We start from the raw sequence: 17,823 nt of genomic DNA, 5'->3' as shown, positions 1-17,823 counted from the left end.
ACTACTGAATTTAATCTGTGAACAAACTATACATCGGCTCAATTATAGATAATTCTCAAATCTTTGCCAGCACGAGAGTCTGCCAGAGTTGAGATGTCATATTGAGTAAATCCCAACTCCATTTAAACTTTGCCCAAACTCAAAGATCTCGGCTTAAATAATTAAATCCATTATTATTATTTTAAAATTTAAATAACGTAACCGGAAGTCTTTTACATTACCCCAAGAACATCGATCAGCGTAACTGCCATGGATAAACGTATGTTATTTGAATACTTACACATAGCCGATGGTACGATGGCAGTCCAAGCGAACCTGCTAGTTCCCGCAGTGCTGGCTTTCAAAATAAGTTTACAAAATTGCAGGTCTAATCGCAGCTAGATATTTCTGCAATCGCAGTGCTGGCTTTCAAAATAAGTTTACAAAATTGCAATAGATATTTCTGCAATTGGGCTAATTGTCTCTGGAGCATAGCTGCTTCTTTCTTTGGAAGCCGAGTGCAAAGGAGATGGAGGAGCTTGCACCAAAAGGGCATAAAATTGACAGTTAGGCGCGCCCCAAAATCTAAAAAACAGAGCAAACTTCTCTTCCTATTGATTTACTTCTACTTCTCTTTAATCCGAGAAGCCTGGTTCGACATTGGTTTGAAAATGAGTGGGAATGTATAGTAGATTTTCACCATAATCCAGGTTTATGCCATGCGAGCAGCCCGAGGAAAACAGCGCGCAGGGTTTATCTGGAATAGCTTGCGACAATGGCCAAGCTCTGTTGAGTTCGCTTGTGGTCCTACTTCGAACAAAGATACGAAGAATATATTTGTGGATATCATTTGAATTATATAACGGTAAATGACATTGATGTCCAATTAGAATTCCTTGGCCTAAAGCATTGAATTTCTGAATACAGACAGGGATTGATCAGGGTTGGGATTGAGTATAAGTATGGCAATGGACATGGACATGTCTGGGCTCTTGGAATCGATGGATATCAATCGCATTGGCGAGGTGGTCCAGAGATGGCAGGCTTTCTGCGAGGCCACATATAATATTGTTAAGTTTGAAGACATTAGTCCTTTTGAAGGTGATTTTATTGGATCTGTTAATGGGCTGTTGGAGTATGGATTAGGAGCTCTTGTAGTTGATTTCTTTCTCCAAGCCCTGGAGGTAAGTTTGATTAGTTATTCCTTTAGTTCATGTAAAATTGCGTTGTTTTTTATTAGTTTCAAGGAATTCATGAAAGCTTTATGAGGAGAACAATGGCCTTGCGGCAATATGTTGGGCTTTTACGGGTATAAGCTGCTTTTATTTCAAGAAACTAAGAATCAAACCACAGGTTTTTAATTTTCATCCACTCTTACAGGGTGGTGATGTAGTGTCTCAGGTCGTCGAGATCGCAATGAACAAAATTGTGAGTGAGTGAACCTCTATGGGAAAAAAAATTGTAAGCTGCTGGTGAGGACCGTCCAAGCCATGGCGAGAACATGGGTGCTGCGTAATAAGCAAGGCGTTTAACCAACTCCAATTCAAATTATATATTGTAAATGTTTAGGGAGAGAAAATAACACCTCTTACGGTTAGAGAAAACCGCAGGCTTTTAATTTTTATCCACTCTTACGGGGTGGTGATGAAGGGAGTGTCTTAGGTCATCGAGATCATAATGAACAAAATTGTGAGTGAGTGAACCTCTGATAAAAAAATTGTAAGCTGCTGGTGAGGACCTTCCAAGCCATGGTGAGATACTAAGCTAAGGAGTTTCACCAACTCAAATTATATATTGTGAATGTTTAGGGAGAGAAAACAACACCTCCTCCAAACTGAATGCCCTAACACAATGTCATAGATCTCTTAACACGCAAAACTAATGGAGGGGGCATGCTAACATCAACTTGTGTCGTAAAAGACTCTTCAACCCCACCTTCACACATATATGAATTTATTTTGTCTAGAGGAATTGGGAGCTAGGCTGTGTTTGTACTCCTGTGACACGAGGTCGATTTTGACCTCTACCTCTATAACCTCTAGGTGCATTGTACACCCTTTGAGCACGACACATGGGCTAGGCAAGGTTTAAACCGATGATGTTGGAAGGAGTGCCTTACCAGTACACTCTATCGCTAACTGATAGAACTTTATTGACAAAACTTGGGTTCTTATTTCTTTCCTTTTTTTTGGGCAAATGACACTTTAGAAGATTTCGGGTTATTTTCATAGAATCTGTTGTCACAAACTATCCAGTGGAATATCCACGGATCATAGCTGGCCACAAACTCACATAGGGTCAACTACCTGGAAAGGTCAAATTTACTTTTGGCTAAGATGCCATGACAACAGGGTAAGTGTTCCATCAAAGTTGCTCAAGACTTGCACCTGATCTAGGTGCTATGTGGGGAGTGGGTGGATCTCCTTTAGATTAGAACCCTGGTGGAGAGTATATCAACCCGTCATCCTCACCATTGAATTGACATCCCATTGGCATGAACTTTATGTGACAATACAATATATCAGGGGACGATTGTTCAAAAATAACGGTGTCCCTTGTGTGATTGTCTCAGTTTATTTCAGTGCATGATATGTATGAATGTGTAGGCTGCAATCGTGTTTTTCATCGATGTTTATGTAATTAAATAACTTGTTAATGCAAAGAACAAGTAGGAGATGTTAAACTAGTCATTACGGTAGGGGTTTCTGATGTGTAGATTCAGAAATTTTCACAACAGGGAACCGGTGGTCGTGAATCTAAGAGGTCTCCCTCCTATTTGGGAAACATTCATCACTACTATAAGCAACACAAATGTCCTCCCTTCATTTGATGAAATTGTTGGAAAGCTCACTCAAGAAGAGTCAAGGATGATAGGAAGAGGAAGGATTCAAAAGCACAAAGAAGGAGAACCCGCTGCATACATCGCTCATGACAAGAAGAAGAAGAAAGGGAAAGGAGGTCCATCAAATTCAAGAAAGCCTCCTCCTCGAAATTCTGGTGGAAGAAAGGAATATGTGAACATTGAATGCTACAATTGTCATAAGAAAGGGCACTATGCTCGAGATTGCCCCGAGAAGAACAATGGACCACGTTATAATACTAGAAGCAACAACAACAGGTTCAATGATCAAAGAAGGAGAGATGACCGAAGGAATGATCGCAATGGAAGAAATGATAGAAGAAGAAAAGATGCTCCAAGTGACCATGAAGAAGATCGTCGTCCACAAAAGAAGTCAAAATTCTCCAGGTATGAAAGTAATGTTGCAAATCAATCTGAATATATTCTTATTTCCGCTCTTACTAGTTCATCTCCTTCAGATTCGTGGGATAGTTGGTTGGTTGATAGTGGGGCCACTCATCACTTCTCTAGTTACAAAGAAGTTCTCTCTAATTTGGTAGAGAGGGAGTCAAATTTGAAAATCATTCTTGGAGACAACTCCACTCATCCCGTTAAAGGTTTTGGATCCATCAAATTTCATTTGAATTCTAGGGAATCTATTGTACTACATGATGTAATGTATGTGCCTGGGTTAAAGAATAATTTGGTATCAATATCCGCTTTGGAAGACAAAGGGATGAGGGTTGCTTTCATCAAAGGAAAGGTTCTTACTTGGCCTGTTGGATCACTTATGAGAGATGCATTCACTTTTGGAACAAGATATGAAGGACTCTACAGGGTCACTGGAAGACCAATACTAGCATTGGTTCATAATACAAATCATCTAAGCGAATTATGGCACCAAAGGTTGGCTCATCTTCATTATGATGCTCTTCCGAAATTGGAGATCTTGGTCTTAGGCAATGTTACTCGGGAGTGGGAGCGAAAGCGGGGAGCAGGAGCGAAAACGGGAGCGGGAGCAACATTTTCAGAAGCTCCTGGTTTGGGAGCGAATCCCGGAGCGATTTTTTAAAAATATATATATTTTTTAATTTTTGATACATATATGTCAACAAAAACATGTAGAATGATGAATTAGATATAAAAAACATAAGAAAACATAGATTGATCATTGAACCATATCACATCAATCATCTAGAAGTTATAATCTTCATCAACCATGTCCACAACTTAGTAAAATACATATTACAACTGCAACATAATGAGTCTCGTGAATCATGATTCATCAAATTCAATCTTAAAGTTTCAACTTCAAGCTTTCAAAATTGAAAATTCAATATATAACATTTATCATCATTGATCACCAAAGTTGTACTTGTAAGCTAAGTTTAACCATTACAAGAAATAATATCTTAGATATTTCTAAGTCCTAACTTCTAACTGTTAACATGAAATGAAATGTTATAAAATGAAACATGAATAATGAAATGAAATGAAACAACTTTAGTCTTTCACGAAGCATCATATTCATAATTCACAATCATTACCAATGAGTTATAATTGCCAACTTCAAACTTCAAATTTTCATTGTCACAGTCATATATTGTTTACAAAAAATATCATTATGATATGAAAGAGTCAAGAGTCAAGGACTCAAGACTCAACAGTTATGAAAACTAATAGAAACTAGAAAAGACAAGTAAATTGTAAATCTACATGTGGCCCTTGCCACGAGAGTCTCCAGGAGTATAAGCAGGTCGTGGTGGTCTTCTAGGAGTCTCCCGCACAAACTGACGACCAGAACTAGAAGGCACATGCCCTTCACGTGAGGGTGTAGATGAAGGTGGCGACAACAAAGGAACAAGACTCGGAACTCGAGCACTGCTACTGGGTGGTGGAGGTGGCATGGCTGCTGCAGCTGCTTCATCTTCATCCCTTATAAGTTCTTCTTCCAGTTCTTCAAGATGTATAGTGCCATCCTCCAAATTGTCATCCTCTGGGTGATTGTCCCAAATTTTATATGTGGGATCCTCATAAGCCCGATCACAGTAATGACTCAACAACCTCAAGTTGTAGTGCACATAAACCAAGCTTTCTGCTCGGTTTTCTTTGAGTCTGTTTCTTTTCACATTATGTATGAAGTTGTAGGTGCTCCAACACATCTCTTTAGAAGAAGTATTTACAACTTGTGATAGAACTTTTTTTGCCAATTTTGGCAAAAGTCCCTGGCCGCCATATGTTTCCCACCATGTGAGAGAATCAAATCTGTCTCTGTCTTCCATTGCATGGAAGTTACCAAACAAACCAGTGCCACTGAAGTATTTGCCTATTTCAAGGCGCACAGCTACACATTCCTCCCTGTCAGGTATCAACTTTTCCAATGCTTGCAAATATCCACTAGTTACCTCTGCATCTAAATGGGGTTTGGTCCTAATCCCACCCCCTGGTGCAGGTTGGCCCAACCAAGATGTAGAGTAGTATTTTGGCGTAAGGATATACGCCAAGCAATGTAGTGGAAGATTAAGTTTATTCCACCGTTCACACACACAATCATGAATCAGTTTGTACAAGTCGGGATCTCTGTTATGAACAATATCTTTTATTTGCCCCAACATGGTATCCATCTGCTCATACACCTCGCCAATCACTGGTTTATTTGTATCTGCAAATCGAATCATGTGATAAATGGGCTTGGTGAAATCCAATACTTGCCTCACACTTGTCCAAAACTAACCATCAAGAGCGGCCTCCTCCACGAGTTCAAAACCTCGCTTGTCAGCTGCATTTGTAGCCCTTTCCTTTAATACCTGCCAATGTGGACTTGATACCATGCTAGCCAATGACTCTCTTACCTTCAAAAGGCACTTGAAGGTGAGGTAATAGCTACCAAATCTGGTCTTCGCAATCTTCAACAACTCCAATCTCGAGTGACTACGGAAAAGGCCATGGGTATTGCTATGATTTGTAATAAATTTTATCATTTGTTTGCCTTTCTTGTACAAATCACCAATCCATTTGTATTGTGCATTTTTGTTCTTGACAACATCATGCATCAGAAGGTTCAATGTGTGAACCAAACATCCAGACCAAAATATGTTGGGGTATTTATCCTCAGTAATTGCTCCCACTCCCTTACAATTAGGAGCATTATCAGTGATGACTTGGATGACATTGTATGGCCCAATATGGTCAATTGTTTCAACTAATGCTTCTGCAATGTTGATGGCGGTCCTGAACTTGTCTGAGTAATCATGTGCAGTTAAAAAGATGGCACCACTAACAGACACAGCAAGAACATTTATCAATGGCTTGCCTTTTACATTTGTCCATCCATCAGATACAATGGACACCCCATGGTCAGTCCAAGAACTTGTCATTTTATTCAAAGAATGTGATATGTTTGCTTTTTCATGATCAAGTCCAACGGTTCTTGCCTTGTCATACCTAGGGCTCTTGTATCCTTTAGGGGCATCATTTATGGCAGAAACCATTTCGTGCCAATAAGGTGAGCGAAGAACATTGAATGGTATCCCACATGCATAAAGAAACCTGTAAACCTTTGAATCCACATCATTCCTACACCCCTCATTAAGGAAATCTGATATGGTTCTACGCCTTAAAGCTGATGACCCTATGCCTCCATATCCACTGCCTTGGGAGGATGCTGAAGCAGTTCTTTGTGCTTGTGATTGTGAGCTTGGTTCAAAGAAACCCCTTGATTTTTTAGATTTGTATTGCGCTTCCTCCTCTTCCCTTATGTATTTGGCTCTATCCGCTGCTGACACCACTGGACAAGTTTTGATTCCTATTTGTTTATCTCCATCCCATGGCCTTTTCCTGCAGAGGTGTTTTTTGGCACGGGTGTATGAACCTGTGTAATTATTGTTGCAATGGCAGCAATGAAATTTAGTGGTTCCACCCCCTCTCCCTGCTTCAGGCCTGTTAACATATTTCCACAATGGGGTTTGGTCTTGTTTAGTTTTTTGAGAGTCATGTTCACCCTCCTCCAGCTCCTCCTCACCGGAGTTTTCATCAAATCCACTTTCTCCAGCTTCTTCATCCCCCTCTTCATTTTGGCCCCTTCGTTTCCTACTCTCCAGCACCATAATAACCATAAAAGGGACCAAGAAGAGGAAAATGCCAAGAAATATAGCCAGGTCCATGATGTTTGATATTTGTAGGCTTTTGAATTTGCAAAATTTAATGGGAATGGGAATGGGAATATGAATGAGAAAATTAATTTAATTTATTTAGATTAATTAATTTAATTTAGATTCATGATTTTTTTACTAAATAAAGTTAATAAACTAAACTAAACTAAATTAAACTAACTAAACTAACTAAACTAAATTAAATTACTACCTAACTAAGGTTTAAAATACTAAATTACTAAGTTACTAACCTCTCTGCAGGCTTGCTCCTTGCTCCTTGGCGCTTGCTCCTCGTTCCTTTGCTCTTGCTCTCCAACTTCTACTCAACTCATTCAAGTGATAATGAAATTTTTTTTGCCCCAAAGTGATTTTAGAACATAATTTTTTTTTTTTTTTTTTATTTATATATATATATATATTTTATTATTATTATTTTAATTTTTAATTTTAATTTTAATTTTTTTTCGCGTCCGCGATTTTTGTTTTTTTGGGTTGTTGTTGTTGTTGTTTCCGCGCGGAACGCTCCCGGCATCACTTGAATCGCTCTCGGGGCGAAAATTTAACGCTTGGGAGCGATCGCTCCCGAGCTGTAATTTTCGCTCCAGGAGCGACGCTCTCGATATCGCTCCTGATTTTGGTAGGGAGCGCAAATTTTTTTATCGGGAGTGATTTGGGGAGCGTGGATTGGGAGCGGGTTCGAAGGGGGGGGAGCGCTCCTCCGCAACTCTGGTCTCAGGGATTCCAAAGGTTCAAGATCAACATGATGGATTATGTCTGGGATGTGCTAGTGGAAAAATGACAAGGGGACCATTCCCCTCTAGTGAAAACAAGACCATTGACATCCTCCATCTCATTCATTCCGACATATGTGGACCGATGCCTGTGCACTCTATTAGTGGATATCTCTACTACATCACATTCATTGATGACTTTTCAAGGAAGACATGGATATACTATTTGAAGCATAAGGATGAAGCCTTTGAAACATTCAAGGAGTTCAAAGCATTGGTTGAAAATCAAATAGGGAAGAAGATCAAAATATTCAGGTCCGATAATGGTGGAGAATACATGTCAAATGAATTCATTGACTTTTGCAAAAAGGAAGGTGTCAAGAAGGAAACAATTGTGCCATATACTCCCAAACAAAATGGTCTAGCTGAAAGGAAGAACAGTTCTATAGTAGAAGCTACTTGAGTGATGCTCCATGATCAAAAGTTGCCTAAATTTCTTTGGGTCGAAGCTTCACATGCTGCCGTATATGTTCAAAACAGGGTGCCTCATCAAGCTTTGGAAAACAAAACTCCCGAAGAAGTATTTACAGGTGTGAAGCCCGACATTAGTCATCTTTGCATATTTGGATGTCCCATATATTTTCATGTGCCGAACGACAAAAGGAACATATTGGAAGGTATAGGAAGAAAAGGTACGTTTGTTGGGTATTGTGAAAATTTTAAAGCATTTAGAATATATATTCCTGGTCAAAGGAAGGTTTAAATTAGTAGGGATGTTACATTCGATGAAGATGCCACTCTTGGAAAAGCAAGAGACCTTCCTCCACCTCCTCCTCCCGAGAAGAATGGTGATATGGATATCTTGGATGGCCCGTCCGTGCCCGAATCCGAGACTGATATTGTTGATGGTCCCATGGATCCCTTAGATTCTCCTCCTAGTAATCCTCCTACTAGGAAGAGACCACTTTGGCTCCGTGACACTCTTCATGATGCTGATATTCATGTGCCTGTCCAAAGATCGTTTAGAGAAAGGAAGAAGCCATGTAGGTACCAGGGATATGTTGCAGCCATGAGCACTATGATTCAAGCCGAACCTTCCACATTCGAAGAAGTCGTAAAAGAACAAGTTTGGAAAGATGCTATGGCCGAGGAATATGAATCTATTATGAAGAATGATGTATGGGATGTTGTGCTGAGACCTTAACTTCGAAGTGGATATTCAAGATCAAGCATGGAATTGATGGAAGCATTGAAAAATACAAGGCAAGGTTCATGGCTCGAGGATTCTCCCAGAAAGAGGGAGAAGATTATGATGATATATTTGCACCTATGGCTCGATATACAACCATTCGTTCAATAGTTGCCTTTGCTGCAAGTCAAGGATGGACCCTTCATCAGATGGACGTAAAGACCACATTCCTCCATGGCATGCTACAAGAAGAAGTATATGTTGAACAACCACAGGGATTTGAAGTAGAAGATCAAAAGACACATGTTTGTAGATTAAAGAAGGCATTGTATGGATTGAAGCAATGCCCAAGAGCATGGTACGCTCACATAGACAATTATTTGGTGAAGCTGGGATTCACAAGAAGTAATGTCGATCCCAACCTCTACTTAAAGGTAGTCCAAGCTATGTCGTTGATTTTGGTTTTAAATGTTGACGATCTTTTCCTGACAGGTAGTGAGCCTCTGATGATCGAGTGTAAGGGGGAGCTATCCTCTGAATTCGAGTTGAAGGGCCTTGGACTCATGCACTATTTTCTAGGCCTTGAGGTGTGGCAAAGGCCTAGCAAGATTTTCCTTTCACAAGGAAAATATGTTGTGAAGCTATTGGAAATATTTTGAATTATACAATGCAAGTCCGATGGAAATGAACTTCAAGAAGCTATGTGGAGAAGTTGTAGGACCCGATTTGGCTAATCCATTCAAATATAGATAGTTGATTGGGGCTCTGATGTTCCTTGTGAACACCTGTTCGGACATATGTTATGCAGTGAACATGTTGAGTCAATTCATGACCAAGCCTCTCCATGCACATTGGACTGCTGCCAAACACATTTTGAGATATTTGCAGGGGATGATTACATTTGGTTTGAGATACTTTTCCAGAGATGTTCGACTTCATGGATACACCAATGCTAATTGGGCGGCAAATGTTATCGACAGGAAGAGTACATCAGGATGTTGTTTTAGTCTTGGATCTGCCATGATATCTTGGATGAGCAGGAAGCAGAAGTCCGTAGCATTGAGTACCGCTGAGGCAGAGTATATTTCCGCTAGCATGGCTAGTTGTGAAGCAGTTTGGTTGAGAAAGCTCTTTGGAGAGCTATTTGAGCAGGTCCTAGACACTACAGTGATATATTGCGACAACAAGAGTGGGATCCGTTTGGTAGAGAATCTCGTGTTTCATGACAAGTCCAAGCACATAGAGATTTGATATCACTTCATTCGTGATATGGTACAAAGAGGAGTCGTTCGACTCCATCACATATCGACAAATGAGCAGATTGCAGATATTCTCACCAAGGCTTTGCCAAAAGGGAAGTTCTTGGTCTTCAGAGAGCAACTTGGACTGATGGATGTGACCCCTCTTGATAAGGGGCACCATTGATCGAGGACACTGAGCCATACTCTTCCCCCCTGTCTGAGCTCCCAGGGTGAGGAATTGAGATAGAGGGCTCCTGGGGTTGAGGGAACTTTGGACAATAGGGTATCACCCCTATCTGTTACCCATAGGGTTGGAGTAGTAGCTCACCCTATCTTGGTCTTTGCAGAGTATACCCCAGTTGGCATCATACCCACAAGTTGGGCTTGTTGGGATTATCCCTCCCCGTCTGGCCAACGGGTGAGGAGGCTTGGGGGCGTGAGATCCTTACCTTTGGTAAGTCAGGTATCTCACCCAAGCTAGGATTATGATGTAGGTGTTCTACCACATGACTCTTAAGGGTCATTGTTGGGAAGATTGGTGGGCAATAGGATGGGTTGAGTAGTAGCTCCCTTACATCACCTATTGCTCGATATGGGTTGAGTTGTAGCCAATGTTGCACACATCGCGATCGGGATTTAATCGGCGCCGGGAAAAAATCGGAAAAATCGTTAAAATCGGGAAAAAATCGGGAAAAAATCGGAAAAAATCGTTTGGCACAAAAATATTCATTTTTTTTCATTTTTTTTCAATTTTTTTAATATCTAAACCATCTACAACATAAAATAAATACATTGACACATAAATATGATAAAAAAACTAATATATAAGATGTTCAATATCATTTCTAGCGCTAAAATCACACATAACATTGAATCATGTCCTGAATAGTAAGTCCTGAGTCCCAAGTCCAACTCAGCCTCAAAATATCAACAAAAAATATGATAATGTATCTCATCATGTCATAATGTCATATACAATAAAATGAAAGTCTAATCCTATTGATTTCCTCTGCCCCTCTTGCGAGAATATGGCACAGCTTTCTCTTTCCCTCTAGATGTAGAAGCTGGTGCCTGTGGTGGTGGAAATGGCAGTGGAGTCTGACGTGCTCTAGAAGCTGAAGAACTAGTAGTAGCAGCTACAAGAGGCTGAGGTGGACGGAGACCACGTCCTCTACTGGTGGTAGTGGTAGCCCGGGTAGCCCGGGTAGGCGGTGTCACCTCCTCCTCCTGCTCCTCCAACTCCTCCTCCTCCTGCTCCTGCTCCTGCTCCTGCTCCTCCTCCTCCTCCTCCTCCTCCTCCTCCCCCTCCTCCTCCCCCTCATCCTGCACTAACCAATCCTCAGTGGGATCCATGAGAGGCCTCTCGGTCTCAACCCTCCATTCAGCAGTGGTGTCAATCCCATCCAATGAGATGGCTTCCGTATCAGGTGTCTTCTCTAGTTGTTTCACCCACAATCGAAGATTGTAGTAGACATAGACCATGTCATTAAGTCTATGGGACTCCAACCTGTACAAAGTTCATGAAATAATAAATTAATAATTAATATTATAAAAAAAATATTGTTTAAAACTTTAATGAATTCAAAAATTTATTTGGAAATTTGCAATATTTTAAATGTTTAAGTGTTAACCTATTGCGCTTCTTGTTGTGTATTTTTTCAAATACACTCCAATTGCGCTCACATCCCGAGGAGCTGCATGTTTGGCTGAGGATGCGCACGGCAAGATTTTGCAAAAGGGGTACTCTGCCACCATACATCTTCCACCATGCGTCTACAACAAAATTACAAAGAAAATTTTAAATAAACATAAGAAAAAAATGGAATTTGAAGAAACAATGAAATTTGAAACAAAGTTACAAAGTACATACTACAAACTAAAAAATACCTGGGATTTTAACCGTCCTATCATTGATAGCCATCTCAAAGCCAAATGTGCCACCTGACAACTTATATTGCTCAATTTGTCTAGAGACCTCCATACGTTCTTCTGGAGTTTTCACCATCTTCTGGACACAGGTTAATAATCCTTCCATGACCTCAACATCAAAATTAAACCCACATGCATAAGAAAATGCAGGGTTCAGGAAAAGGCCAGCAGCATGAATGGGACGATGGAGTGTGTTGTTCCATCGCTCATCAATGACCTTCCATAGAAGGAGTTGTCTCTGGAACCCATCATCTCCCTTGTCATCATAGTAGGACCGAATGGCTTCTTTGGCCCTATCCATGGCTTCATACAAATAGCCCATTGCGGGCTTCTCACCATCTACCAACCGAAGAACCTTTACCAAAGGTTCTGTGACAGCGCACACCTCCTGCACTCCCGCCCAGAAGTCTTCTTGGTATGAAACAAGTCTGCAGACGGCCTCTCCTTCTGGTTTGCGGCTCATTGGCGAAGAACGCCACTCCTCTGAAACAAACATTCTCTTCAAATCCCACATAGAATTCAAGAGGGATTGAAGAGATATGAAACTCGTCGCAAACCGTGTAATGGCGGGGCGCACCAACTCTTTGTTGTTGGTGCATTTTCTCATCAAGCTAAGCACAGATGTGTGATTGTAAATAAATTTTGTGATGGTTTTTGATGAGTCAACAGCCTCTTTGACAAAGGGAATTTTCCCTATGTCCTCTAACATCAAATCAATACAATGGGCAGCACAAGGTGTCCAAAATAAAGTAGGATGCCTGTCCATAAGCAATCTACCAGCAGCAACATAATTTGCAGCGTTGTCCGTTATGACTTGGACAACATTTTCTGCACCCACCTCCAAAATAAACACATCCAGCAAATCACATAAATTTTTTGCATCTTTGATTTGATGAGTTGCATCAACAGATTTGATAAACATAGTCCCCAAGGGACAACTAACCAAGAAGTTTATAAGGGTTCTCCCCTTTTGGTCAGTCCAACCATCTGACATAACAGTGCATCCTGTTTGTGCCCATGATGCCCTAAAATCCTCCAATCTTTGGGTGTAGTCACGCTTTTCATCTTGAAGAAGCCGGCCTCTGAAATCATGAAGAGAAGGGAGTTTGTACCCCGGGCCAACACTGGCAACAGCATCAAGAGTAGGTTGGAAAAATGGATTATTCCTTATAATGCTGAAAGGAATATCACTCCAGAGGAGAAATTTTGTCATCAACTTGTCAGCTTTTTCTTTTTCAGTTCTTTTCATCATTGAACCGATAGTTGGTTGTGAACCAGGTGTGGTTCGAGGAACAAAATATGATGATGCAGCAAACGGATTGACTGACGCTGCAGTAGAACCTGTGCCACTTGGCCCACTTCCTTCAACTGACCTTCTTAGTTGCCTTTTGAGTTCTTCTTTGGCGTCTCTAGTGTGCTCTAATTCTCCCAATGCTCTCATGGCTTTTTGGATAATTTCAGCATTTGTCTTTAGACAGGGCCCCACATCACGTCCAGGGATTTGTGCAAGGTGGAACTTCAACCTGTACACCCCCCCGAATATTTCCTTTCCACACAACTTGCAAATCAAGTTTTGTCTATCATTCGGAGTTTTAGGGTCACCATATTCCCAGAAAGGATCCAATTTCCTTGGCATGTTTGTTTTTGAATTTTGAATTTGCAAACCTATGGAAAAATAAGGATTAGGAAATAGGAATTTAGGATTACATAAATGATAATAGTAAATAGTAAATACAAATTACAATTTAGCATTTGCAAAATTACAAGCTAATTATTTCCAAAATCCCAATTTGAATTTCTAAACCCAAAAAACAATGAAAAATAAAAAAAAATAAACAATGTTTAAAGAAAATGAGAAAATAAAAATCAAAAATTGGTTCTCATAGTCATAACAAATAACCCATCCCAAATCAATGAAAAATTTCTAAAAATTCTTTAAAAACAATGAAAAACAAAGTTTTTAGAGAACCAAAACAAAAAAAAATTAATCTACATACCTGGTTTATGGACAAATTCGCGATCTTGGCTTGGATTCCTCCTAAAATCGGCTCCCACAAGCGACGGCAACCCTCTCCCTCCCTTCTTCTCCTTCTCCTCCTTCTCCTCCGCGGCGGACTGCTGAATGAATAAACAAAAAATCGATTTTACATATAAAACCCCCGCTGCCCGCGCCTCCCGCGATTTTTTCCTTAAAAATCGCGATTTTTTCGAAAAAATCGCGATTTTTTAAAAAATCGCGATTTTTTCGATAAAAATCGTTAAAAAAAATTTCCGCCGATTTTTTGGATAAAAATCGCGATTTGAATCGGCATTTTGAAAAAATCGCGATTTTCCGATTTTATCGCGATTAAATCGCGATGTGTGCAACACTGGTTGTAGCTCCCCTATGATATTTATGTGTAGTAGCCCGATGACAGATATTTCCGGGTAGTAGCCAGATGATAGATATTTCCGGGTAATAGCCTGCTGACAGAGATTCTGGGCTGTAGCCCGATGGACAGAGGGTGGTAGCTTTTGCTCCCCATGATTCTTATTCTTTAGATTTGAGAATGTTTCAGCAGATAGAGTTGAGTATATTTGTACACATGATGACAGGATGACACATTGATCAATGGACAGGTTTCACAGGTGGAATTCTCCCTAGTTGAGAGGGAGTGTTAAAAATTATGCAACCGCAGTCAAATTTCACTTTGGACTACCCATTTGATGAAGATGATGATGGCATTGAATTCCTCTTTTTGAGAGGACCAAAATCGACCTAGAGATCACCTCATTCAGACAAGCAGAAGTTGGTTTTTGATTTTGTGCACCCACTCATGGATATTGGATCAAGTTGGCTTCACTTTCATGCACACTTGGACAGGTCGACCTCAACATCAAATGGACATTGTTGGACACCCCTATAAGCCTATAAATACAAGTGACCTAGAAGCACATTTAGACATCACAACATCAAGCATCTTCTTCTCTTCTTCTATTTGATTTGGTTCAGCACATTGGCGAAGGAAAAGGTCGTATAGAGGTCCGAAGTCTCAGATCCAAAGCTCGCACAAAATTAGGGTTTTTGTTCCAGACGCTAGCATAGAATTGGGAAATTTCATCCTTGGAGGCACGTATACTGTGGTCAAGACAGTGTCCAGGAAGCTACAGACGCACGCACTCTAATCTGAAGGGAGCGTCTAGGGGTTTGACTATAGTTGACCATCATCTGAAGTTTTCTGAAGCTGTTTGAAGTCTAAATCAAGTTGTCTCTGATATATTCTGCCACTGTAAACTGGTTTCTGAAGTTGTTGGGTTGTATTTCTGATCATATTGTATTGGGCTCATTGTACTCTTTGCTGAACATTTTATGACAATCTAATAAAAGAAGAATTTCAAAGGGTTTTCCCCCTAGTGGGGTTTTTCCCTGGTCTTTGACCAAATATGGTGTCTCTTGTTGATGTGCTGATTGTCTTCTTTGTCATGAATGGAAAGACCAATTGTAATTGGAAATATTGCTAACTAAAGTTTGGAATTGGGCTAAATTAATTGATACAACACAAAACAATCTGAAAATTAACACTGTCTCTGCATCATCTCCTGTCACGCTGCTGATGTCTGGCCATACTTCCCACCAACCACTGCTCAACTTTGATATGTGCTGCATTTGTGTTGTTGCTGACTCTGCTGAACTGCTACCAACACTGCATCTGCACTGCAACTCCCTCTCATATGTTGTTGTTGCAACTGCAACAACTGCAACTGAGAAGCATCCTAAATACTGAAGCAACTGTGATCAGCATGATGCATTTCTCCCGAGTCCTGACTGCTACTAGCTACTACTCTATCTACTGAAGGCTCTGCGCTCCTGACTCTGCACTATGCCAACTGCACTGCTACCAACTCTACACTACGCTCCCCAACATCTGACTGCTACTAGTCTGCAACTGTCACTTGACGTTTGACTGCATCTACTGCCACTGATCCATCCTGCTACTGAAAACTGTGGGCCCCCGTAGCAAGGTACTGATCCATGAGGTGGACCTCATCAAGGATCCTGTCCATCTGTAGCACTTTGGGGCTACATCACCAAATCTCCCCACCTCACTCCTGGAGGTATGTCAGCAAACATGGTGAAGTCTTCCTCCAGCCTGGAGGAAAGCCTATCGATTTCTGCTTGAGCTGCAGATTGGTCCTGCTACTCCTCCTTGTCCTTCTTCTTGGGAGGACACTGGGTACTGTAGTAACCAAACTCACCACATTTGAAGCACTTGACCTTCGACAGGTCCTTCTTTCTTCTCTGCTTCCCCGGTCCTTGACTGAGATCCTTCGATGCGAGGGCCACATTCTGCTCCTCCTTCACCTGCTTTGATCCACTATTACTGCCATTAATGGAGCTCTTTAATAGAGCTCGTCTCAACTCCTCCTGCTGCAAATCGGCCCACATCCTGTCCCACCTTGGCAAGGTATCTCTGCCTAAAATATTGTGGACGAATACATGCCACTCCTCGGAGACACTGTTTAGTGCCAATCGCACTAGCTTTGTGGGTTGAGGTGCTGCCCCAACAATTGACAACTGGACTCGGACCTCCTAAATCGTGGTGAGGAAGGATTCTATGTCTTCCCCCTTCTCCATTTGAATGAGCCTCAACTTCTCCTCTAAGTACATCTTTCGCTGCTCAAAAGTTCCCTGGTATAGCGTGGAGAGGGTATCCCACATCTCTTTGGCCGTTCCCTTGGACGCTATATGTGATACAACATGATCCCTGACTCTATCTAGGATCAGCCTCTTTACACGCACCATCTCCTTTCTGTACTCCTTCAACTAATCTGCATCCTAGGGTACTGCTACCACTACATCAATATATGGCTTCAGGCCATATTCATCTAGAAGGAAGGACATCTTTTCCTTCCAGACGACATAGTTGGAAGCTCCATCCAACTTGTCCTGATCACGAAGTCCAGCAGTGGCCATCTCAACAAATGTCAAAAATCTCCTTTTCCCTTCTTCTCAGCTATTCGCATTCCCTTCTGGAGTGAGAAACTCTGCTCACAACGGCTGCTGATTTGCAAGGGAAAACGAACTTCTTGAGACTAGAAGTTCCCTGAGGAAAAATTTCCCTTAGTGTGTGCTCTTCTTCCTTCCACTCGACGCTAGCTTCGCTCTAGAAAACTGCTGCAAAACTACTACGTCCAGCTAGAGATCTGCTCTATGAAAATACTGGGTTGCTCCCTCTGCCTCTGAAATCACCCGATTTGGAGAGATCGAATTTTTTTGTCCCTCACTCAGAGAAATCGAATCTTCTCAAGTAACTTGGCCTCTCGGTAAGGTGATTGCGCTGCCTCTGGGGTTTTGATCTGCTGCCCACACTGAATACTGAAACTTCTTCTGTCTTCGCTACTAAGCTCTTTGATTGATCAACTGCGCTCTGATACCATGTGAAAATTCCGAAACCTTGAATCCTATTGCAGCAACTAGAAATTATTCTCCTAATTGTTAATTAAATTAAACAATTTATTTACTATTTCCTACAACAAATACTAAATAACTCACACTGCAACCTACACAAATAAAACTGCGGAAGAATAAACGCTGGAAGAAATGCTATCACACACACATAAAATAACAGTTATTTTTGGACAAATGTCCCTGGAAAAACCCAACTTGGGAAACCGGTGCAACAACTGAGGGTTTTATTATTAAGCCGCAGCGAAATAATCTGAGTACTGTTGGATGCCGAAATTAGCAATCCTACAGATAAAAACTGGCAAGAAAAATCTAGTG

General features: G+C 41.0%; 2 protein-coding genes across 2 annotated transcripts in view; one reads left to right on the top strand and one right to left on the bottom strand.

The window, feature by feature from the left end:
• The first annotated feature begins 255 nt into the window (after positions 1-255).
• LOC149219050 (anaphase-promoting complex subunit 2-like) overlaps positions 256-17,823 on the top strand; it is a 443,635-nt gene continuing 426,067 nt past the window's right edge. The window contains exon 1 of the mRNA XM_089384232.1: positions 256-1,163. Coding sequence (XP_089240358.1) covers positions 942-1,163 — 222 coding nt within the window. The 5' untranslated portion in view covers positions 256-941. The remainder of the gene's footprint in view (positions 1,164-17,823) is intronic.
• LOC149219052 (uncharacterized) lies at positions 10,937-17,013 on the bottom strand. Its single transcript, XM_089383647.1, has 4 exons — positions 16,891-17,013; positions 12,018-12,897; positions 11,762-11,903; positions 10,937-11,637 (listed from the first exon to the last, which is right to left on the bottom strand). Exons 1-4 carry the CDS (start codon positions 17,011-17,013, stop codon positions 11,127-11,129), a joined length of 1,656 nt encoding a protein of 551 aa, XP_089239773.1. The 3' UTR covers positions 10,937-11,126.

Source organism: Pinus tabuliformis, chromosome Q, assembly GCF_031772625.1.
Source record: "Pinus tabuliformis cultivar Carrire ecotype Pingquan chromosome Q, CPIR1, whole genome shotgun sequence".
Classification (NCBI taxonomy): domain Eukaryota; kingdom Viridiplantae; phylum Streptophyta; class Pinopsida; order Pinales; family Pinaceae; genus Pinus; species Pinus tabuliformis.
This window is presented reverse-complemented; position numbering and strand designations above follow the sequence as displayed.

What these genes read in the sequence shown, in the direction of transcription:
- LOC149219052 (XM_089383647.1), bottom strand. Translation starts at nt 17,013, where the DNA reads ATGGCCACTGCTGGACTTCGTGATCAGGACAAGTTGGATGGAGCTTCC. An exon ending in TAGGACGGTTAAAATCCCAG is followed by an intron (nt 11,904 to 12,017) that starts GTATTTTTTAGT and finishes ATTTTGTTGTAG; the next exon opens with ACGCATGGTGGAAGATGTAT. An exon ending in CACAACAAGAAGCGCAATAG is followed by an intron (nt 11,638 to 11,761) that starts GTTAACACTTAA and finishes AACTTTGTACAG; the next exon opens with GTTGGAGTCCCATAGACTTA.